The sequence below is a fragment of the Colletotrichum karsti genome (assembly GCF_011947395.1).
Source record: "Colletotrichum karsti strain CkLH20 chromosome Unknown Scaffold41, whole genome shotgun sequence".
NCBI lineage: Eukaryota > Fungi > Ascomycota > Sordariomycetes > Glomerellales > Glomerellaceae > Colletotrichum > Colletotrichum karsti.
Window position 1 is genome coordinate 264,616 of NW_024065941.1, and position 22,855 is coordinate 287,470.

Genomic DNA, 22,855 nt, shown 5'->3' on the forward strand with positions numbered 1-22,855 from the left:
GTTAGCTGGGCCGGATCAGGTTCTCGAGGGGGCAAGGGATAATAAGGTGAACGTGAACAATGTTGGAATTTTGGTCCGAACAAGTAGATCGAAATCAAACACGAGTAGAAAAAAAAGGTTCCGCTGGAGACGCACCTGGAACATGTTTGCCGATCAGAGGGTTGGATGGGATTACCCTGTGACCATGGATTCGTTTATTCTGACGGGAGGGTAAATGGAAACGAAAGCTATGGTCGGTCGACAATGGCAGGGAGCTGCATTATCGGTGGTGGTCGCGGTGTGGTGGGTGCCAGAGGCGAAGGTTTCGTCGCGAAGAACGGAAGTGGTGTTCCAGTCCAAAAAGTTGTCGCTTCGAAAAAGAACATTCGAAGGGACGGGAGAAAAGGACCCTACGTACATGCTCTCAATTCACAGGTGTCCTCAGCCTGCCGAGCTGTTGCAGGTCAGTGCAGTGTCCTCCCAGAAGTTTGAGGTAGGGGGGAGCACGGACAGTGGGGAACTCTGCTAAGAGGCCGCGTTAGCATTCAGCCTCGGCACTAGCCACAATTGGGAGCTTAGCGGATAATTGATATTATGAGGAACCCGGGCCATGACGAGAAACATCTTTGAAAATACTGCCTTTTTATATGATGCTGTAATCATGTATGAAATATTGCTGTAGCTAGCTGAACGACGCATTCGCCGGTAAACACCCGCCCACTCATTTTCCACCCTTGCCCTTGCGCTTCGTCGTACCCGATGCTCCCTGTCTCCCCGTGGTCTTTGCGCCGGCTCCATGAACATCGTCATCACCCTCCTCCTCCTTAATCTCCACGCTCGACACCTCATCGTCGTCGTCAGACTCCTTAAACTCCTCACCGGTCGGCACGTCGCTCTCCTCAGCGCGCGATCCCAGGACCTCCCTCATGATGCGCTTCCCCTCGTCCATCTCGCCGTTCGTCGCCCCGCAACCCATGCACTTCCACGTCCCCAGCTCCGAGAGCGCCTTGGTGCCCGGGGGCGCCTGGCCGTTCACCAGCCGACAGCGCGCGCAGATGAGGACAATCCTGTTCTTGGAGGCCGTCTCGTCCTCGCCCAGGAGCAGGTCCATGATGCGGTCGTACCAATGCGACGAGTTGACGCCGTCCATCTGCGCAAAGTGCTGCGACTGAGTAGGTGGCGGCGGCGGTGGGGGATGACCGGAACCGTATGCGTTGGGGGCGAACTCTTCGGTCGGTTCGAGGCCATTGGGTTGCTGCTGAGGCGGACGTTGGTGATGCTGCTGCTGGAAGCCAGGGGGAGGCGAGCCGGGGCCAGGTCGCTGGATGTTGGCCGTCGGCGGCGGCGGCATGTTGGTGCGGCTGCCCTCATGGTGTCTCGGGACCTGCTGTCGCGGCTTCTTATCGTCGTCGCCGCTCGCGCCTTGCTTCTGCTTCTTGTTCTTGTTCTCGCTGCCGCCGTACTTTTCGAGGAGCTCGAGAGTGGAGTCGTACTTGGTGGCGTCCTTGAGCTTCTGGATCGTCTTCGCCCGCTCAGTCTGCTGCTCCTTGAGGCGGGTGGAGAGCGAGTCGATTCGGTAGTTGAAAAAGGCCGTGACGGTGGTTCGAGTGAGGTAGATTCTGGAACATCGCGGTTAGCATTTCGGGACGCGCAAACGGAGCTACCACGGGAACACGCACACGACGGGACCTCCACAGACGCCCGTCCACTCCCAAACGCCCATGCCGTTCCATCCCACGACGAGGAAGATGACAATGGAGTAGACGAGGTAGGCGAAGGCGAGATACAGCGACCAGAGAACCCTGATGCGACGGGAGGTCGCCCGCGCGCCGTCGAGGCGGGACTGGGTGTCGGTGATTTTGGCCGAGAGGGCGGAGAGGGTCTTTTCGAACGAGGCGGGGGAGGAGTCTTCGCCCTGCGGTGCGACTGTCAGTTCATCATCCTGATCGCAAACGAAACGGGGACAAGAGAAGGCGCGAAACGTACCCTCCACGGCCAAAAGGACACCATGGCGAAGAGAAGGATGGATGCGACCACGTGCCGTTTTCAAAGAGGCATTTCCCCCCAGCTGTCAAGCCAGCAACAACCAGAACTGGAAACGAGCAGAATGAAGAAAAAGAAACAAATGAAATGAGAAAAAAAAAAAGGTCTGTGAGATTGATGCGTTGCGATGCGCGGGAATGTAGAGATTGGACGAACGGAGCACCGGAGCGAAGTTGTAAAAGGAGTGGAAGGGGATGGGATGCCTGGCTGTGAAGGCGTAGGCGATGTCGCAGGTGCGAGGGAGCTCTCTGTGGGATGCACCTCGGCGGATGACCTGCAGCAGAAAAATGGCCTCCACTGGCGAACGAGGCGAGTTGCCAGCTGTTAATTATGACGCACCCTCAGCGCAGCGCAGCTGATCGCCCTCACAGTGGGAGGAAGGTGGGCCCTAGCTTCTAAGGCAGCTAGGTAGCCCTGAGCTGTTTTAGCGTGGCCTCTCACCTGTGTTTCGGGCAAGACCACACCGAGTTCACCTTGGAAGGTGAGCTTCACCGAAGTTGACGGGGATGATTCCGATTGTTTTCAATTTGGGTGTCTTTTGCCAGTTGAGTCTTACGTCAAAGGGCTAAGGTTTTTCTTTTCGAATCGGAAATTTACAAAAATCGAATTCACCAGGCTATGGAACCCGCAAACACTCTCTTATGTTGACTTTCCATCGGCTTCATATCTTACTTAGTAAAGGAAGATCTAGACCAACCATCTACTATTTAAGTTCAACCAGCTTTACATCTATCGCCTCTTCTCGGTCGTTTGAGTCAAATTTCTAGTTAAATCTCTTTCATTGCGTAAATTTTCTTGTCATCTATCGAAATGAAGAGTGACATTCATGGCAGTAGTCGCGAAGATGATGCATAACTTTGCTGAGCGCAGGTAACCCGGTAAGTTTCCGAGCAGTAATTCGTGACCAAAGTTATGAAACGATATAGTTGATCCAACAAGAGCTCAATATCTGTTTTCAATAAAGTTAAGTGGTGCATTGAAAGGTGACGTCTTTCATTTTGGGGGTTTTGATTGTCCATGCGATGAATCAACTTACCTTGCAACTTCTCTGGCGGAGAATTGTGAGATGTGACTCTCAATCAACCTTATAAGTCCATCGACCGAGAAAATGAGTCTCGTAGCACTATCTAACTGTCAGGCTGTCAGGCCATCTTCACATCACCAAGCGCAAGCCGGCATGGCTGTTCAGGGCAACAGAAGGGATCGCGAAAGATGCTGAGGGCAACGTGACCACCAATGAGAAGAAGAATACAAGGAGAGGACTGTCACACTTGAAATTGAGACTCGCTCCAGCTGAGAGTAGTCGGACTGGTGTTTCATGAGGCGAGACCTGTGAAAGGAAGTCCCGACTTATCTGCTCGTCTGGGACCTTGGTGAAGGAGGGACGAAGTCAGCTCTGACATGTTTAGAAAGAGCAACAAACTTCTCAATGCTTCATCCGTAACTCTTTAAGTTGGCCTCTGCAAGAAGCCATCTGTATAATCAGCATCATTTCTCGTTCTCGTCATACCATCGGTCCATCCCTCTCTGACACGTTTTCCCCGATGCCTCATGTCAGCAATACTGCTAAAACTAAAACACCATCTCAACGACAACGGAATCCCACTGAGCTTTCAAATCATACATCGCGTCGAATCGCGTCAACGTCTTCAGCCCCAGAAGAGAATAAAGACTAACTTGACGCGTCGCCGAACTGATTTCAAGTACCCAATAACAATCCACAGCACCTCAACGGCGTGCTCCAACCATAAACACCATGATAGATCAGCCCTCCCAACAAACCTCACCATCACGGTTCACTCGCCACCACAAGGCAACAACAACAGCAGCGAAGCCATATAGCAAAGTTCAACGCTTCCTCTCCTAACAAGACAACACAGAAGGGGGCTGTAGCTTAGTGGTAAAGCATCTCTCGCTCTCTATCCCTAGATCCTAAGAATCCTATATACTCAGGCGAGAGAGAGACGGGGGTTCGAATCCCTCTGGCTCCAATATCTTTTTGCTTTTTTTTTTAGTCACGATGCTTTTGTAGAAGATGATACACTCTTTCAAATTTGTCGGGACAGAGGGCGAAGCTGACGTATGCTTGGATCGTCGCTTTAAGGATGTCATTCTTCTGCTCTAATAGATGGTCTTGAGTTCCTGAGATATTTAAGCAGGGCTAGAGCGTTGAGTCGAAAACGAGGCTCTGGTGAACATAGATCACGTCCAAGCCCGGTGCAGACATCTCGATCATGAGTTCAGTCAAACTTCCACAAGCGACTTCAGCCGTCGTCTGCAAGCGATCTTACTATTACTGATGATATCCTACAAACCCCAGCCCAAACACCTCAATCCCAAGCACCATCCTCCACAAAAGTCCACGCCTCCATCCTCATCTCCGCATCAACAACCCCAACCAACCGCCTCAAAACCGCCACCATTTCCCGCGTACAAAACACCCTCACCCTCGCCCCGTCGCTCATCCTCCCCAACCGCTCCCTCACGGCCACCACTTCCTCCACCTCGCTCCCCGCCGGCTCCCCGACCGCCGCGCAGAGCACCCCAGCAACCCTCTCCCGCACGAAACCCTCCACCTCGTCGAGAACCCGCCGCTTCACCTCCTCCGCCAGCCGCGCGCGCTCGTACTCGAAGGCGTCGCGGACGGCGGCGCGGATCTCGTGGCGCTGCTGGATGTGGAGGCGCTCGGGGGTCGTGAAGACGCCGTTGCGCATCTTGACGTCGCCGTCTGTGTCGAGGCTGCGTTTGGAGGCGGTGGAGGACGGGGTGGTGGTTTCGGGGCGGCGGGTGCTGGGTGTGCTCTCCGGGGTGCGGAAGGCCGGGGTTGAGGGGGGCGAGTGCGGAGTCGGGCTCGACGGGGGAGGGGAGGTTCGGGTTTGGGATAGGTCGGCGAGGATCTCGGAGGAGGTGCGGCGGGTGAGGAAGTTGCGGATGTTGAAGGTTGAGAGGGCTTGGGGGTTGTTGCGGGTGTGGTTTCGGCTGGTGAAGGGGTTGTCGGTGGCGGGCTGTGATGAGTTTGGGGAAGACGGCCGCTTCCCCGTGCTTGATTGCTTGGCCGGCATGTTGGTATCTGGTGTTAGTGAGGAGCTGTGATTAATCAGTTCTCGATGTTGATGATAGATAGCAATGTTGTTGGATCAGCGCCAATTTGGCGATATATAGAACCTGTTCACGAGTTCGGGCAGCGTTGACTCTAGCGTATTCATCTTGAGTATCGCGACGCAAGAGCAGTCACTGGGTTCCATAGAGCAGAACCACATCTCGGATTCAAGAGATGGCGACACACAAACATCCTCACTCACAGGGCGCTCGCACTCATCCTCAAAGAATCACTCGATCCTTTCGCAAACGTGTTTTCAGCGAGAACCACGCCGGCCAACGCGGTGACCCGAACGCCACGTCATTCTTAATCCATACGGGCAGATCATCGACATGCACCGTCTTGACTCGTCAGAAAACAGCACAACAACTTGTCGGGCATTTGTGAATGCCCAGTCCAGCCATGCAGCACGCTGACTGGGAAGAAGACGCTCCCCCCCCACCTCGCTCGCAGAAGTCCCCACGGCCGGTCAGGGTTCGGGACAAAAGGATTGATGACAGCTTCGGTTAAGCAAACACCCGTCGCCACACCGGTCGGTCATCCGAGGAACTTTTTTTTGGCATGATGTGCTGTATGTTTGACTTCCCGAGGCACATGCGGTAGTCAAAAGAAGAAAATAACCGGATGAACCCATTCGGCCGAAACGAGAGTTTGCCGGGGGAGATACGGTAAAAAAAGAAACGCAGACACACGGCCGAGTCCAGGCTACCTTAGACTGGCGCGAAAGCGCTGCAGGGTCCTGTACCTGTTGTCTGCGCGCGCAGATCCAGCCGTTGAGATCCTGCAGGTTGAACGCAACGGAAGACATCCGCGTAATGTTGGGCGCGTAGTGGTGGTATGCCATGGCTCCCAGTGTGCGTGTCTGGCAAGGAGGGGATATGCAGGTCTGCAACATTTGCAGTGCGACTGTTGCAGTTTTGGGCAATCCGCTCGCCGGGCAGCGCTGCGAACACGAGTTGACAGCTCGGGCGGAGGATGCCCTGCTCCTGTGCTGGCGATCATCGAGGGCTGGCCTTGCCGGGCAAGACGGGACGGCCGGGTTCTGGACTTGAGAAATGGAGATGCTTTGGCTCGGCGAGGTGCGAGTTCAGGTCGGGGTTTGAAAATTTGCAGTCGTCGGTCTGCCAGACGAAGGTAAGGTCCACGGGTAGTGAGAGTTCGTCTGGTAGCGGTCATGCGTCTTTGGCGAGGATGAATAATTGCCGGTCATGAGGATCAACGTAATTTGCTCCTTGGAGCAGCAAGGAAACAGGCATCGACGGCGTATTATCGACAAATGTCTAAGTCTGTAACGGGACTTCTGCTTGATGATGTCGTGGGCAAGGTGAAAAGTGACATTTTTTTGCAAAGTCTCAACTGGCGGTTGTCCGCTGGAAGTGCCTGGACCGCGGTGATTTTCGTCTGGGTCTCTGGAGGGTTGCAGTTGGATTTGCGGATTTGCAGACGGCGCGTGGAGCTAGAGCTGCTGGAGCTTGAGCTGGAGCTGCTGGACTGGACAACTGGAGTCTCGGATGGCGGAAAGGTGAGGAGAAGTTGACAGGGGACAGGGAGCGACTGACAGCAATCCGTCGTCGATCACCACTCTTGCCGGCAGGTAGACAGACTACACAGCAAGAGGCAGCCGGTCTGTATGATGTATGATGCGTGAGACAGCTGCCAATCCGCATGGTGATTCATCTGTGATGCCGATGTGTATGAGGAAAGATTGTCGTCAAGCTGGCGATGTCGTCGTGAGGGATGCCATCCACGTCCGCGTCTCCGCCTCCGCTTCCGTGTCCGTCTCCCGTGACGCCGTCCATTTGCGTGCTAGCGGCCTCCTTGGATCTCGTGGATCAATGTTCGTTCTGATCGGATCTGGAAAAAAGGAAGAGACGACGATAATCAAAAAAAGAATGGAGATGTCGAAAATGGATCGAAGATGGATCGAGAAGACGGCCACCGAGAAAATTGTGAAGGCGCACGGGAACAATCGGGAACGGAGCGAAGAACCTGTGCGCAAGTCACTCTCCCTATAAATTACGGTGTAAAGTACTTGATAGCAAGTTCCCCCTGTTGATTGGTCTCGGGTGGGGCCGGGTGGAGAAGGTCGCTCGTTCGATTGGGGGAAGGAATGGGCTGTTGGTCGTTGCCGTTCGACGATGCAGCAAAATCAGACCACTTTTGCTCCTTCTCGAACCAAAAAAAACAATTTCAACCTCCAGCATCAACCAACACGACTCGTCAACTCCATCTCTCGCGCGTTGTGTCACCGTCACCGTCGACCTGAATGTCCTTGATCAATCCATGATCCATTCAGTCAGCCGCCGGACTTTAGAGTCCAATCGCTAAGGTCCAATTGGAAAACTCTGCTGAGGCCGGCCTGCCTTTACCTCGCTAAGCACCGCCGGCCATCAAAGTAAAGCGCGATGCTATGCGATTACGATGCGTCACCCGAACACACGATGCAATTCCATTATGGATGTTTCGCTTCGGGGCCTGTCTATCTGACACTGTCGCTGCTACGCCTACGGATACTCTCTTCGGCAAGTTCAGTCAACACCGCCGAACCTCTAGACCGCGGTGCGCAGATCATTCGGCTCCGTTTCTCGGTATTCTCGGTGACATCTTCCGTCGTCTCCATTACACTACCTCAGAGGCTGGGCCACTTGTGAAGGCGCTGAATAGAGACGTACATTAGCACTCGCAACCGGCTTTTCGGGTCTGCCAGCCAGGCCAGCAAAGCACATCACCGCGCACATCACTGCCAGAAATATCCTGCTGATGCCTTACTTGGGCATGGCGTCTCCGGGGAATGGCATCCATCGTCGTCTTCCAGAACTTGGCCGGGACCTGACAGACTGGCACGGGCGACGAAGAGGAAGTACACTACGTACACCACGCAGTACGTGCCAGGGAAGTGGAATCCGAGTGGGCAGCGCGTGGGAGCGAGCCTCACGGACGCCAGGGAGGCCAGGGAGGGGACCCTGGAGATCTCGATCCCGCATCCTGCCTGCCGTTGGGCCACCTGTCAAACCGTTTCCTGCAGGCGTCGACACTCGAAAACACCCTCCACAACTCAACCGGAAACAAAACATCTTCACCAAACCAAGGCACGGCGGCATCAATCCTCTGCACCTTGCACGCGATACCCACCCGCCAGCCCGCGCCATCACGGCAACCTCCTGCACGTCAGTGACAGCGCCCAGCCTGAGCAATCCCACGAGAGCATGTCCATCACGGCCGATTCTCCCCTTCGCCAATTAGCTAATGTTTGACACCTCACTTTTCCGGACCTGTCACGAATCACAACCGCTCCATCTCGGTTGACGACAACGGGATCTTGGTTCTGGGGGTCTTGGACTTGCCCTTTGGGACGGCCTGGGGTGGTCCCTTTTTGGGGTCCCTGTAATCCGGACTCATTTCGTTGCATGGCATCGCACGAGATTGAAGGACCCGAATCAAGGTCCTTGATGCCGTGTCCAAGGTTTTTGACACTTCAGGCTATCTGAAAACTGAAGCCATCGAGATACTGGCGAGCAGCATTTTGCGTATGGCCAGATCCCATGCAAGATGATGACGGCCAGGGGCAGAATATCGCAAAGTCGCGCTCGCTTCCGATGGCCGATGGTCCCATTTGCCCATCTTGCAATTTCGTCTCACTTTCGTTGCCCAGTATCCGAGGGCAGTTGACGCTCGAAGTTGGCAACGGCTTTTTCTCTTGCCGCCAAGCTCCCGAGCTGCCCCTCCATCGTTCTATTTTCTGTCCATCTCGTTGTGTCCCGTCCCGGGATTTGGCCATGCACCCCTGGACCCTGCTTAGCTGTTCCGAGCTCGCTCTTAGAGACATCTTTGTAAGTTGTTCTCACATGGTGCTTGGTAGTCTTTGCTGGACTGGAAGTTGACTCCCGCTCTAGTGAGCAAAGACATTGTTTCTCCGGACGGCGTCTCTAAGCAACATCTCAGAATGCACAACTACTGCAGCGTATTCCAGTCGTAAAACATAGCATTGCCGCGCTCTCATCGACATCAATACCCACAAGTACATGCACAGCAACTCCGAGGTGTCATGGATCAGGGATGACATAGGGCCACCCGGTGGCCATCTCTCTCTCCGGCGTCCCCCTACCAGGCACGCCGCACGCCGTCCGTATGGGCCGCTTGCTCAAGTCGACTTTCTCTTCGGGATCCTCTCTCGTGCATGTGTCAAAGAAGACTCCCCACAGCACATCTTATGTCAATCATCAGTCTTTCCACTGTCGGATCCGTCCGCCCGCACCATCCCAAGGCAACACCCCCCGGGTCTTGGTCCGAGGTGCCCAGTGACCCTCAGCTCTTTTTTCCGTCTGTCACATTTGCCTTGGGCGAAGGAGGACCCATGGCGCCGTCGTATGACGAGCCCGACCATCGCCAGTTTTGCTCGCCCGTTCCATCCCGCGCCCGCCTTACTGCGTACCATCACCCCCAATTCTCGCCAGTTGGTTCCACTCTCCGTCCCGCGGAGCTCTACCCCGGCTCGCAGCTCCTTGTCTCTCTGCCAAGCTGAAAGGGCATGTCGCTGGCCAGAATGCCCTTTTCGTATCTCTGCCATTGTAGGTATATAGCTTTGCGCTCCGTCGGTTGTCTCCCCACCTGTCCTATGCTCGAACCATCAGCCTCAATCCAGAGTAACATCATACATCTTCCCATCTCGCCATCGGCACTTGAACACACTTATTTGGTCCTCACTCCCTTCGAGTAACGCCACCAACCTCACTCACAAAACACCTTCGACTCAAACCACCAGACCACCTCTCATACCCCGGGCTACTACCCCTCCATGAATCGCACCATGGCTCAACAACAGTCCTTCGAGTACTATCAGGTACCCCAGATGCCCCAATCCGGCGTCGCAATGGTGAGTCCTTTTATTGCCCCATTCGTCTTCCGAATAACCTCACCCTCACCTCTCCCACACACATCAACTAACACCTTCACAGTCGCCCCCAGAACTCTCCCCTCTCTCATTCTACGACACCCAAGCCGACTTCAGCGCCGACTCCGCCCCCTCCCGCGGATCTCCCGTCTCCCCCGTCTTCCCCGCCTCATCATTCCCCCTGCCGTCCGGCTCCGACTGGCCCGCCTACTTCGAGAAGCCCACCCTCTCTCCGGACCTCGACGTCTTCTACGGCGAATTCGGCAGCCCCATGTCCTTCCTCTCCTCCCAAAACCTCACCCTCAGCCCCACCGCCAACCCCGCCGACCTCATGTCCGACTCCGTCGCCTTTGGCCGGGAGGGCATCAACGATACCCAACCGCTCTTCCAATCCCTCGACACCCCCGCCCCGAGGCCCCAAAACCAGATCAAGACGGAGAGACTCTCAAGACCGGCACCCCGCCCCGAACAACAACAACCCAAACCCCAGCCCCAACAAAGAACATCCCCGCGCAACAACGACCTGAAGCGCAAGTCCTCCGCCTCCTCCGCCTCCTCCCGCTCCGCCTCCCCCGAGCCCCCCGCCCGCCGCACAAAACACGAGCCCTCCAAGAACCCGCACAACATGATCGAGAAGCGCTACCGCGTCAACATCAACGAGAAGATCATCGCCCTCCGCGACGCCGTCCCCTCCCTCCGCTGCGTCGTCCAGCAGACCGAGAACCCCCAAGCGCCCGCCGAGACCGACGAGGCGCCCTTCGACGTCGTCGAGGAGCTCGGCGGCCTCATGCCCGCACGCAAGCTCAACAAGGCCACCATCCTCAGCAAGGCCACCGAGTACATCACGCACCTCGAGAAGAAGAACGGCCAGCTGTGGAAGGAGAACCAGGAGCTCGAGAAGAGGCTCGCCGAGGTCACGAGGTGGCAGCGCAGTCAGGCGCAGGCCGAGGCCGGGCCGTATTGGTCTTAGAAGAGCTTTGTCTCCCCTTTTGCGAAACGTCGACGATAAACAAAAACAAAAAAGACGACGCAGCAACAAAGACGTTGTGGTGTATATACTACGGGGCTCGATTAGAAAGGGGAAAAGGGACGAATTGGGTGTTTTGCGATGATTGATTGACCTGGCGTTTTCGGACGGCATTTTGGGGAAATGGGGGGAAAACTACTTTTTGTATACCACGATGAAAGCATGTCATCATCATCATCATCAGACGGCGTTTACGGATGTTTAGAGATTATGGGAAGGACAGAAGACGGAAGATATTTGATGAATTGGTCTGAAGAGGACCAAAGCAAACAAACTCACTCCCCTTTCTCACGCAGAGATTGCGATAATGAAGAGATTTATTCACTATTCACTGTTTACGGCATTGTTTTATGTTTATGTCTATTGTGATTTCATTGCTGATGCTCTGTTCTATGATCGAGACTCGCTCTGATCTGGGGTATCGTGGATGTCTAATGCAGGACTAAGAAGCCTTGAAAAGGACTTCGCAAAACAAGACTGATGCATCCGTATCCCTCGCTCCGTAATCCGTTCCTCCGTTTCTCATGACTTCTGAGCCCCTGGCTCGCCATCCCAAAAACAAAACGAATACCCATTTTCCGTTCCCATCATAATCATCAATGTCCCATGATTTTCCAAATCCCGTTCCCTCAAATCCCAAAACCGCAAAACGCCACCCAAAATCCTCCGTCGCCACAGACAACCTCCCCTCCATCAAACACATACCCGATCCACTTCAGAAACCCCTTCACACCCTTGTCAATAACTCAATGCTTCTCCCAGGTAATCCACCTCCGAAGCTCCAAAAGCACCTACACCCATCTCCTCGTCCGCAACGCCCGCGAAGTTACAAGTCCATGCGGTAGCGGCGGCCATATGCGGCCTCCGCGACGCCGTGGTCGAACTCGTCATCACTGTTGCAGGTGTGGTAATCGCCGGAGTAGTCGCTGCGGCAGGTGCGGAAATCGTCGTCGGAGGTGAAACTGCCACGGCGGGACTGATGGGGCGTGTTGAAGCTGTCAACCGACTCTTGATCGGACTCAACACTCTGCGCGCCGCGATACTCGCTCTCGGGAGACAAGTTCCTGCTTCGGTACGTCCGCGAGGGCAGCGGAACCTCCATGTCCCGCTCGTACTCGTCCTCCTGCATGGCCATCCACTCGCGCTCCTCCCAGTCGGCCTGCTCCTCGGGCGTGAAGTCCGAGCGGGGACGACGCTCGCGGGAGGTCATCGCGACGGCGTGGACGGCGCGCTGCTCGGTCTCGGTGAGGTAGGGCGTCTGGTTGATGACGATGGCGAAGGGGTATTCGCCGTGGCGGTGGTGGGTTGCCGCGGCGGCGGCGGCGGCGGCGAGGGAGTAGACTGAGTTGGCTGTGTGCGCGGAGTGGTAGTGGAACGGCTCGGCCTGGGAGGCGGAGGGAGAGCCGATGTTGTGGGAGGGGTTGCGACGAAGGGGGGAGCTGTGAGAGGTGGCGTGGTAGGTGATGGTTCTGAAGGCCTGGTTGTTGTTGTGGCACGTGGAGGTGGTGTTGGAAGATGGGGTCTCCATCTCGGTGGCCGAGGGCATCTCAGGGGCCCTCCAGTAGCGGGAAGGCTTCATGTTGTTCGATGACTTCGCCTTCTTGGAGGCCTTGCGAGTGTCGACCTCGATGCCGTAGGTCTCGAGGCACTCTTCGGCGGTGCAGCAGTCAATGCAGTGCTCCCTGTTGGGATGTTAGCATCGGGTTTCAGGGGTAGAGGTGAGGGGACTTACGGGTCAGTCTGCGCCTTGCTGGCGGAGTCGGAGTAGATCTCGACGGTGCCGTCGCTGAGAACACGGCGCATGATGGCGACCTTCGTCTCGCCGGAGAAGACGGGGGAGGAAGAGGAAGAGGCCATGTTGACGATCAAGTGTTGACGCGTGGGGAGGTTTATTGATAGAGGAAGGAGACGCGCGTTGATGAGGTTATCGTCGCGTTGTGAATGTAGACCGCGACGGAGACGACGCGAGTGGTGAAGTTGTTGATAGTGAATGGGGCTGGCCCAAAGAGACGATGACTGCTGGTGGCAAGAGAGGATGAAAGGGGGGGGAGAGAGGTTGTGGGTTTGTTCAGAGAGAAGAAGCAGAAAGATTGCGAGATGGGAAGTTGATGGAGAGGAAAAAGAGGGATGGGAGGGGGGATGGAGGTGTTTATATAGATATGGAGGGTGAGGCCTCGGGGGGAGTGATCTGTGGCCGAAGGGAGTGATCCGTGATAATTACGCAGTAGCCTGAGGCCGTAACTCGATTTAATGTGAGGCGATTTAAATCATTGGACGAAGAATAAATAGGTTGAGGCTGAAGGGGAGTGATCTGGGGTTATTGGGAGTGATCTGTGGCTGACGGGAGTGATCTGTGATTGTGACCAGGTAGCCTGAGGTTGTAAGTCGGTTCAAGGTGAGGCGACGACTTGACTGATTGCCCGAATAAGAAGGAGGTCAAGGTCGTTGCCCCTTAAAGGTCGTGGGAGGCTGGCTGGTGAATGGAGATTCGGCTGATGATCTGAAGTTGCCGGGCCTCTAAGAGCGGGGTACTCGTTGAGGGCTTCGTGAGGCCTCAGAATGGAGGCATTCACAGAGATGAAAGGAGGACAGGGGCGTCTGGGGGAGGAGTCTTGTGGGTCTGTGGTCGTGGGCTGTGGTTGTGGTGGTGACGTTGATGTTGTTGAAGTCGCTGGGACGTCCTTGTGTAAGTCAGAGGCGGGACGGGACTACCTGAACACATGATACGCAATGAACTAACAAGATCTGTCGACCAGCCGAGGACCATACTGTATCATTTCAGACGATATAAAGATAAAATTTGTTTATTTACTTAGCCCCTGAATCTCAAGCACGAGGCATCTCTGCGTAACTTACCATCCTGCGGTACTCTGCCACCTCACTCCTCACAGCCTCATAAACCGAGGCCGCAGGATGTCTCTATCCTGCCAAAAGAAAGGCTGCCTCTGAAAGTCCCTATCAACCTCGTCCCTCCAACCCTCCTCGTACTCAGGCTCAGGCTGAGGACTGCCGCAAACAGCACGCCAAACCGCCACACATAGCAGCACAGGGATGCAAACCGCGAACGCGAGACCTGCCCCCGAGAACAAGCACACTATCAGAGGCGGCAGAAGCATGATCGCCCACATGAGTATCGAAACGTTGACGATGAAGGCGCGGGAGAGCGTGATGTACCCCGTCAGGCTTTCCGGACGCTCGTCGAACGAGAAACGGAGCCAGAGGAGGTAGGCGGCGAGGAGGGTGGCCGGGGGCAGGATGTAAGAGAGGTGAGGGATGTCGGGGAAGGTGGTGGGGAGGACTGGGATGACTTGAAAATAGGCTAGGATGCCGAGGATGACGACGGTGAAGGAGATTTCTCCGAGGAGTTCCTGAATGGCGGTCCACTGCATTATGTGCGAGTTCTGTCTTGTGATGGCTTGGTTGGTTGGGTTGCGGCTCTTACCTGGTTGCTGAGAATGAAATAGATTGAGACTCAGTGATTCACAACTGGCTCGGGTGAGCAAGTTGATATAAATGATGTTTCTCGAGCGAGTGGTATAGCTGTGTATTAGTCTTGTATTGAGACAACAATGAGCGATACAAAGAGTACGTTTGGTTGAACAGAATGCATTGTACTAAGTTCGAAAAGGTCATGTAGAAACAATACATTGTTCAAGTGTCTAAGCGCAACAAACAGTCTTTGTAGCTCGAATGACGCGCGAGGACAACAAATAAAGATTCACTGGACCAAAGCAACACTAAGGTAGACTATTACTTCAAACGAAAGACAGTTTCTGGGATTAGAAGTTACGATCTCAGTTATAGTCATTGGGGACCAGGAGGCCCGTGTGCGGACTTAAGACTGTTCCTGCATTATTTACATTTCAAACGGCTCATGAGGGTAATCTCTCATTCATAGCACATAGAATTGTCATATACACGCGCAATCTCGTGTGTTTCTCGCCGCAACTTTGACGTTGTCTCAAATCTGATCTGGAGCTACGATTCTGGGCTAGGATACGAGGATACTGCAATTCCTCTACACCAATAACTGTATGACCAGGATTAATCTTGCGTGAATGTTATGAAAGATGCGGCATGCTTTGTAAGCGAATGAGAGCGGGAGATGTAGCTCCTCGGTTATTGTTTCTAAAACAATGAAGGTCACTTTGGAATTGGTTTCGTGTGCGCCATACTCTGACCCCCAAACCCTAGAACTCTCTCCTTACGCTGTCGCAGTTGTTGCATTCTTTAATCAACCATCTTGACAGTCAAGACGAGAAGCCTCAAATTGTTCCCACTTATCACAGCAACTTGAAGCTTTTAGAAGCAGGTGATTTCGTGACGAGCAGTTTCAATTGACCACCAACGTGCTATTTGGTTCAGAATACAGCTCAAAGAAGTTATTTTCTTCACTGACATCCCAACAAGCTCCACCGCTTTACTCCGACTTCGCAAGATCGAAACGGTCAGGGCTGAGATACTGCAGAGCCTCCTCACCCGTAACACCCTCCAACACCTGGCCCTCGGCCAGACGGCAGCAGTAGCCGGGGAACTGCGAGTTGCTGGCGGCGATGTAGCCCCAAGGGGGGTCGCAGCCGTGGCGGCCGGCGTTGACGTTGTCTTGGTTGACCTGGTAGACGGCTCCTGCAGATCAATCAGTACTCCGTTGTTCTCGCCCCGAGAAATTGTTTTCTTACCGTTGGCGCACTGGCAGACTGTTGGCACACAGCAGCGAGGCGCGGCGCTGGAGGTATCATGTCAGTTGATGGATCGGAATTGAAGAGGAGCAACGGTGTGCATACAAGTAGTTGCAGCCGCTGGCAGTCTGGCGCTCTGAGAGCTCAGCCAGGGGGGTGGCAGTAGCCTGGACGGCCATGAAGGCGACCAGAGAGACAACGGTGGTGAACTGCATGATGATATTGGAGAGTTGGATGTCTTGGCTGAGAAACAGACGGAAAGTCGGAGAGAAGAGAGGTTACTTATATAGACACTGGAATGGATAGAGAGACTCTCCCAGAGAGATGATCACTCCTAGACGTAGACGACACTAGACTATCAAATTCAGTGCCACATAGGTGCAGACGCTCGCAAGGACGATGATACCAACAAACAAAGAGTTGATACGACTTTACTGCGGGCAAGGATACAGCACAGGGGTTAACTCAAGGTCTTCAACGAATTAGCTGGCGAAAGATGATGATCCTCTGTGATAATCGGCATGTTTTTGCCGTGTAGATGATTCCCTCGGCTGATGCGAGCGGTATCGCGGACACGAGGCTGCGGCGAAGTTGTGTCGTGGGACTAGCCCGAGGCATCCGTCGTCGTGATGGGGGCCAGTTGGGGAATAAGTCTACTCTGTCGAAAGGTCGATAGTGAGTGACAAGGGTAGCCTCCCAAATCCCAGTTCCAACAGCTCAACATGCCATTTCGTTCAGTTGCAACGGCAGCCTAGAAAAGCCTATGCATCGTGTGATGTGCGGGTGTGATGGAGTTTACCCGCGAGTCCAGTTCCTATCTTGAGCTGAGGGGTCGAATCCCTGCAACTCGAGTTGTATCTTTGTCCATTACCAAAGTCCTTAGTTGCGGGACTAGGAGGGCAAGGTCTATCCAGATCAGGAGACAATAAGCTTAATGCCAAGCCCGACCGATTGATGCTTAGTTGCGGCACGGCCCAGTAGTCGGGTAACTTCTGCAGTGTCTAGGCAGAGAGGTTACAGTGGCATAAGACTGCCATGCTTGTTTTGGTAGGTAATTCATAATAAGGAAGCGGGGACGTCAGCGAACTTCGACCTAGGTCGACACCTATTACCTTTGAGGAAGGTGCATGATGTGATCCTGGTCTTGTGCTCTGCAGCTTTGATGAATCTGACTACAGGCACACACCGAAGTTCCTTACGATGAGTTTCTCTCAAAGCCGGATAATGCGAGGTAACATCGGGCTATGTCAGCTCGTCAGACTTGAGCCCTGTCAACTCTACCTTTTCTTGGTCACATTCTCGCTCTTGCGATAGCACTAGACGATATCGAAAAAAGCAGACCGAGGGTTTAATTACTTCACAGCCAACTCAACTCACTCTGGAAGTCCATCCACAGCTTACCATACCCCTGAATTCCAGATGCGATCGTGCAAATAAGAGAGCAAGTACACCACATGTACTGTTCCGGAAAGGGTAAGACGGCCCCACCCGGGATCCCTGCTAGAAAGAGAACCCACCAATTACCATTTTGGAGAGCGGCGGCACGGATCTCGGACCCCGGGCCCCGGGCCCATCCCGGCCGGCCTACGGTTGTGGCGCCCGCTTCTTTCCGTCCACACCTTAGATGGACGACGCATGACAGGCGAACCGAACCGTTCCTGGATGATGGTTCACCACCATTGGGGGGGGGGGGCTGCAATATCATCCGATTTGATTAGGGCCGCTAGCCTCGCATTCTTCCGTTCTTTTGAGTCGCCGAAGGATCATCAGTGCAGCTCACTGCATAGAAAATCACTTTGTGGATGACATCAACTCCCAATCAATTGATCGGTCAGACGAAAAAGAACACAACTTTCGTGCCGTCACTGTCAAAAGTTCCAATGATTTGTGAGCCACCGTCGGGGAAAAACAGACAGAATGTATGTTCACGGAGAGTGTATGCAGAGGTCAAGCATAATTAATTAGATATGAATTTAATTACGTGATGACATCGGCCATCTTATGTATCCTTACTAAATGCTTCCACGCGCTTTCCATATGTTCTCTCTGGACTATGTGCTTAACCGAGCTGCTTGAGACCGAAGCATTCAAGTTCACCGTTGTCGTTTCCGATGGCATCGTCTGTGGCTCGGTCAGCTCAACTCTACACGGAAATCATTGAAGGGGAAACTTACTCAGGTTAAGGCCACTGAATTGAGTGTTTCCACCACAGTCTCTGCAGTTGCACTGGAACCATGATCCGCTGAGTGCACAGTCGAACTTGTCGCAGGAGTCTCCGTATCGTCCGCTGCGCACATATTACATTAGTCGGATGCACAGACGGTTCAAGAATAGAACGGGCTTACCGCAACGCAATGACAAGACGACCGCAAGAGTTGGCGAGGCACAGTTGCAAGTCGACGTGGCTAGACTTCCAAGAACCGTCGATGGCGCGGCAGTTGGCGTAGAACAGCGTGGGGTAACGGCTGTTCAAGCTGAAGGAGTTACAGGTCGCCGTGAACTGCGAGCCCATGAGCTCCATGGTCTGACGGGAGAAGAGGTTGGCGGACATGTCCGGCTCCGGCACGGGGTCAGGCACGGGGCTTGCTGCGACGCCCATGAAAGGCGCCGCAAGCGCAGCCACCGCGACGAGGACGAAGTTGAATCTCATGGCTGCGGATCTCTCGAGAGGCAAAGGCAAAGTGAATGCTTAGCTTCGGATTTGATGAGGTGGAGAGGTTGCAAGAGAAGTGGATGGTTGTTCGGGGCGGAAGTATCGGTAATTTATATACGTGCAAATACGGAAATCGAGGATTCGGATGGGCTAATATGACTCTGGCCCTTCTTGCAACCAAAGTTCCAAAGGGTCTGCAGGGCCGCCCGATCCCACATCAATAGTACATGCATGTGGAAGGTTACTGATTATTTGCCAAGGCGGCGATATGAACGCTTCTTTGCGGCACAGTATTACCGGTGTGCGGAACATTCAACGCTCTAGTCCGCTGGCCTCAATCTCATGTGCCGTCAATCAGACGCAGGAAAAGGCCTCAAGCGGATTGCTGTGCCGCGCCAAGCTTATAGACCGAACACACCAATAATGAAAGAAAGGATGTGACAGAAAGAAAAGCCCTGCTTGCTGATGATTCTTGCCGGCTTTCTGTGTTTCCTCCTCGCAAACCCTCTACGTTTTCCAATTTCTCAATATTGGTTGACTTGGCTGATTCAGGCGTCTTTGATGACTTCGAGAAACTCTTCAGTCTTTGGACCACATGCTTCCGAATTAGGGGTTGAAGACACGAGCGTCTGGTGAAAGTGGAAGCTATTACTGACTTCTAAACTTTCAACCTGGGGCACTGGGTATTGTGCAACACATGTAGTTTCCGCTGACAACAATTTAACCCTTGGGATGATATCTGCTTAGCCACCGGAGAGTGAGGAAATTGTAGTCAAAAGCTGAAAGCTATCATCTCATAAATGCCTTCAGATAATGTTAAACAGTTTTTGAGCTGCCACCGCTGTCGCTGTCGCCGTCGTCGCCGCCGCCGAACTCTGTCTGTTGTCTTGTCCTCCGTCATCGTCCCCCATGATCGTCCCCCGTCCACGTCCTCCATCGTCGTCCCCCGTCCCCTCCCCCCCGTGATCGGCTTCCGTCATTGTCCCCCGTCGTCCCCCGTCGTCCCCGTCGTCCCCCGTCGTCCCCGTCGTCCCCCGTCGTCCCCGTCATCCCCCGTCGTCCCTCGTCCCCCGTCATCGTCTCCCGTCGCCTCCCGTCATCATCCCCCGTCGTCGTCCCCTATCGTCGTCCCCCGTCTCCCATTCCCGTTCCCCGTCTTCCGTCATCACCGCTGACGTTTCCGTCGTCCTTACTCCACGTTCTCGATCTTGAACCTCAAATTAAGCCAGTTATCTTCTGGGTCTACCCCAAAGTCGAACTCGCCCGTACTAGACCAGACAGTAACCTCAGTGATCCTTTTCAACCCCAGTTTCGCTTTATGCTGCAGAAGGAAGAAAGCCACACCGGACCCATGAACGCTGCCGAGGATACCGAGGCCAGAATCTTGGTCCATCGTAAATGTGGCCCGCTTATCCCAGTCGGGCACCTTCTGATAGTCCGCGTTCTGAAGGGCTTTGGTGACAATATCAAAGCTTGGCTGGTAGGTGATGTGTGCCCGGAAGGCGTACTTGATATTGCCGGCACTGATTTTCTTCTCATCGCAAGCCGCCACCCATTGAAAGAAAGAAACGTCAGAAAGTTTCTCCAATTCAGGGACATCGCCTGCTCCGAACTCCTTATTGAAATATGAAGGACTGAAGTTTCCATCGAAGACGATTGCGCCGTCTGTTGGGTTGACCATCTGTCCGTATTCGCCGCCAGTCCCCTGCTTCCCTGTCAGTCGGGTCTGTCTTTGGTTTATTAGGAGGTGAATACGTGCCTGACCGGGTGTGCCGTCGGACTTTGTGAAGCTTTTGATATGCGTGTATGTGGAGTATCCATTGTTCTTCTTGTCAATCTTGACATCGGCGAACGCTTTATCCAGACTATCAGCGAACAGCGGGTCGCCGCCTGTCCAATCCGTGGCCGGATCATACCAGCCCCATCTCTCCAAAGCCGCTGCGTCCTGCCACTTGCTCTGCGATACTTTATCGGCGGGCTTGGAGAAGTCGCACTTTATGGTCTTGCCCTTTTCGACGCGACTCTCGTAAGTGGGGTCTGCACGAGCTGAAAGCCTTTTGGCATAAGGACGTAAGGTATTTCCAGACTCATATTCGCAACTAGCTAAACCTGCGTGAAGAAGTAGCCACAGAAGCAGCAAGCCGAAGCGCTTGGGGAGGCCAATTGGGCCAGGTCGGGTCGAGTAAGAAATACCGGTCATACTGAGCGTTCAGTTGGGCCGAATAAGCTGGGGACGATGAAGGGGGAAACTGGAGATGAAGGAGGAGGGCAGAGGAAACGGAGACGAAGAAGAGAGGAGATAGAGAGGAAGGAGAAGGGAGACCGAGAAAGGGAAGAGGGCGAGAAAGAATCGCGGAAACCCCAGCTTCTCACGGCAAGGAGAGATTGCAAATGCCCTCACTCGACAATCCGGAGCCCTCCATGTTATCTCACCTCACTAACCAGAGTTGAGAGTCATTTAGAAGTATTTCCATCACTTTCATCATGCAGACAGCTGAACCTACCCCTGGACGTAGGTTACCTCGCCCGTATGCCAGAGGCTGCTGAATGTTGGGGTCATATCCTTGCTACTGCTTACTTAGACGTGTGTGACATCCCCTGTCCATGAGTTCACGTGGAATCTTTGCACAACCCCGGAACGTTACATCACTGATAGTTAAATTGGACTTGAGTCCGAATCGGTACTATGGAATTATTGGTCCTTTGAGCTTATGGCCAAAAGCGCGTTGGGGGCCTAAACTCGATGACCCCTGGTCTACATATGCAGTTCTCATGTTATTGACTACTATCTCATGCAGTCTTGAACAAATCCCTTCCTGACATATCTCAACCCATGTAACCGAGCTTCAAGCCGAGATTCTCACATGTCCGGATTTCCGCGGTTGAACCGAAATCCGTTTTTCTGACAGTCCTCTTCCATGGCCATCTGTAATTCGGCAATGAGCTCCGGGCTTAGGAGACTTCTCCAGGTGAAAACTTGGTCGCCTGATGATGGCGATTGCTTACCGCCCTTGGAAGCATATGGCGTATACGATAGTTCCAAGGCTTCTAGCTTGTCTTGTTCCCAAATAGCCAGTCCCAGCTGACGGTACGGCCAGAACGGAACCCCACGGACGGGCGAGTACGGATTCTTCAAGAGCCTGACCACGTAAAACGTCCAACATGGTGGTTGGAGCTTTGATTCCTCCTCTCGTGACCATCTAGGGTCTTCCACTCCCGGCGAGACTGGGTCTTGCCACTCCTTTGCGGAATCGTAGTCTGAAGGAGGGGCCGGAAGACGCCGAGAGCCTTGTGAAAGAATTGGGCCGCCTTGGACATGTTCGACAAAGTCCACGACAGTAAGAAACTCCTCCTTCTGCCAAGTCCAGCCCTCAAAGAGGACGTCAGAGGTAATCTCGCCTTGACCGTTCTCCGAAGTCCAGCCCAAGCGACCTTCGGAGGCCGCGATGTTCAGGTCGAACAGCAGCTGCAATCTCCAAAACCCGCGCATCACGCGTTGCTCCTCCATCCAGCAAGATGGTCCGATGGGCTGTAGTTCGTACGTCTTCCCGGGAGGATTCTGGCGCCAAGGCTTTTCACGACCAGCGCCCCAAGCAAACGGGCCTTCGAGGTGAGCCGGTGTGACGGACGACCATCGGCTGCGGTAGTATTCGAGACAGGCCCATGCTAGGCAGCAGATGCGTCGCGCAGTCAAGAGCATGCCCCGGACGAGCTGAGGAGATTGGCCACGAAGCGAGCTCGCGAGGTTCGGTGCGGCTGAGGCGATAGACGAGGCCGAGCCGTCTTGGCATTTGGTGTACTTCTCGACAAAATCTGAAAGCGATGATGTCGGTGGGCGTTCTGGGGTTGCGGTGCGGATTAGGCCGACAAGGCGGACCAGCTCGACCACGTGGGGTGACATGGACCCGGTGAGTACATGGTCGAGAGCTTTCGGTCCTACTTCTGAGGACTCAAAGACGCGAGACGCGGCGGGGCTAGCCACGACGAGGTGATAGATTGATCGGAGGTCTGTGATGGAGAAAATAATCCGTTCAAGGATCTCGGTTGGGAGGTGGTCGAGATTGGCTTTCGCCGTTGATCGAGATGCCATGGCGAGGTAAGAGATGTCCAGATTAAGAGTCTCGATGTTGAAGAGGCCAGGAACATGATGCAGGCTGAGTGGGTTTAAATGCATCGACCTCGGACTCAATTGCAAGGTTTCTAGTTTGAACCAATCGGAGATGAATATTTTTCTTAGTAGGGTTGCAATACCATAAGCATTTCCTCATCTGATAAGGTTCAAATTTCACCGGCCTGCGGCACAGCACTTCAGCTCAGCAGCGCTTAGTTCGCTCCGAGACGGCCCGGTTCACAATATCGACGATTAAGGCATAGAAAGCGTAAACTGTGAGCTTAGTGCATGTCAGCGTAGCGTCGTGGGGCGACATCATGACCTACCCGAAGAGGAAGTGAAGCTTAGACAAGGGTTGAAGAGACATCGTGG

At 54.1% G+C, this 22,855-nt stretch overlaps 8 protein-coding genes across 8 annotated transcripts; 1 reads left to right on the forward strand and 7 right to left on the reverse strand.

The window, feature by feature from the left end:
- Window positions 1-700: 700 nt before the first annotated feature.
- CkaCkLH20_10573 (uncharacterized protein) lies at window positions 701-5,084 on the reverse strand (the record flags this gene model as incomplete). The annotated part of the gene is made up of 3 exons (XM_038893287.1): window positions 701-1,598; window positions 1,659-1,894; window positions 4,470-5,084. The coding sequence occupies 3 exons, from the start codon at window positions 5,082-5,084 to the stop codon at window positions 701-703; spliced, it is 1,749 nt and encodes a 582-aa protein (XP_038741402.1).
- Window positions 5,085-9,929: 4,845 nt separating this feature from the next.
- CkaCkLH20_10574 (helix-loop-helix DNA-binding domain-containing protein) lies at window positions 9,930-10,983 on the forward strand (the record flags this gene model as incomplete). The annotated part of the gene is made up of 2 exons (XM_038893288.1): window positions 9,930-9,995; window positions 10,078-10,983. 2 exons carry the CDS (start codon window positions 9,930-9,932, stop codon window positions 10,981-10,983), a joined length of 972 nt encoding a protein of 323 aa, XP_038741403.1.
- An 883-nt stretch (window positions 10,984-11,866) lies between these two features.
- On the reverse strand, window positions 11,867-12,897 carry CkaCkLH20_10575 (uncharacterized protein; the record flags this gene model as incomplete). The annotated part of the gene is made up of 2 exons (XM_038893289.1): window positions 11,867-12,722; window positions 12,773-12,897. The coding sequence occupies 2 exons, from the start codon at window positions 12,895-12,897 to the stop codon at window positions 11,867-11,869; spliced, it is 981 nt and encodes a 326-aa protein (XP_038741404.1).
- A 1,028-nt stretch (window positions 12,898-13,925) lies between these two features.
- Window positions 13,926-14,429, reverse strand: CkaCkLH20_10576 (uncharacterized protein; the record flags this gene model as incomplete). The annotated part of the gene is made up of 1 exon (XM_038893290.1): window positions 13,926-14,429. The coding sequence occupies one exon, from the start codon at window positions 14,427-14,429 to the stop codon at window positions 13,926-13,928; it is 504 nt and encodes a 167-aa protein (XP_038741405.1).
- A 1,031-nt stretch (window positions 14,430-15,460) lies between these two features.
- Window positions 15,461-15,934, reverse strand: CkaCkLH20_10577 (uncharacterized protein; the record flags this gene model as incomplete). The annotated part of the gene is made up of 3 exons (XM_038893291.1): window positions 15,461-15,666; window positions 15,720-15,766; window positions 15,825-15,934. 3 exons carry the CDS (start codon window positions 15,932-15,934, stop codon window positions 15,461-15,463), a joined length of 363 nt encoding a protein of 120 aa, XP_038741406.1.
- A 1,844-nt stretch (window positions 15,935-17,778) lies between these two features.
- Window positions 17,779-18,369, reverse strand: CkaCkLH20_10578 (uncharacterized protein; the record flags this gene model as incomplete). The annotated part of the gene is made up of 3 exons (XM_038893292.1): window positions 17,779-17,840; window positions 17,894-18,006; window positions 18,065-18,369. 3 exons carry the CDS (start codon window positions 18,367-18,369, stop codon window positions 17,779-17,781), a joined length of 480 nt encoding a protein of 159 aa, XP_038741407.1.
- Window positions 18,370-19,561: 1,192 nt separating this feature from the next.
- On the reverse strand, window positions 19,562-20,572 carry CkaCkLH20_10579 (uncharacterized protein; the record flags this gene model as incomplete). Its single annotated transcript, XM_038893293.1, has 1 exon — window positions 19,562-20,572. The coding sequence occupies one exon, from the start codon at window positions 20,570-20,572 to the stop codon at window positions 19,562-19,564; it is 1,011 nt and encodes a 336-aa protein (XP_038741408.1).
- Window positions 20,573-21,232: 660 nt separating this feature from the next.
- CkaCkLH20_10580 (uncharacterized protein) lies at window positions 21,233-22,546 on the reverse strand (the record flags this gene model as incomplete). The annotated part of the gene is made up of 1 exon (XM_038893294.1): window positions 21,233-22,546. One exon carries the CDS (start codon window positions 22,544-22,546, stop codon window positions 21,233-21,235), a length of 1,314 nt encoding a protein of 437 aa, XP_038741409.1.
- Between the last annotated feature and the right edge of the window lie 309 nt (window positions 22,547-22,855).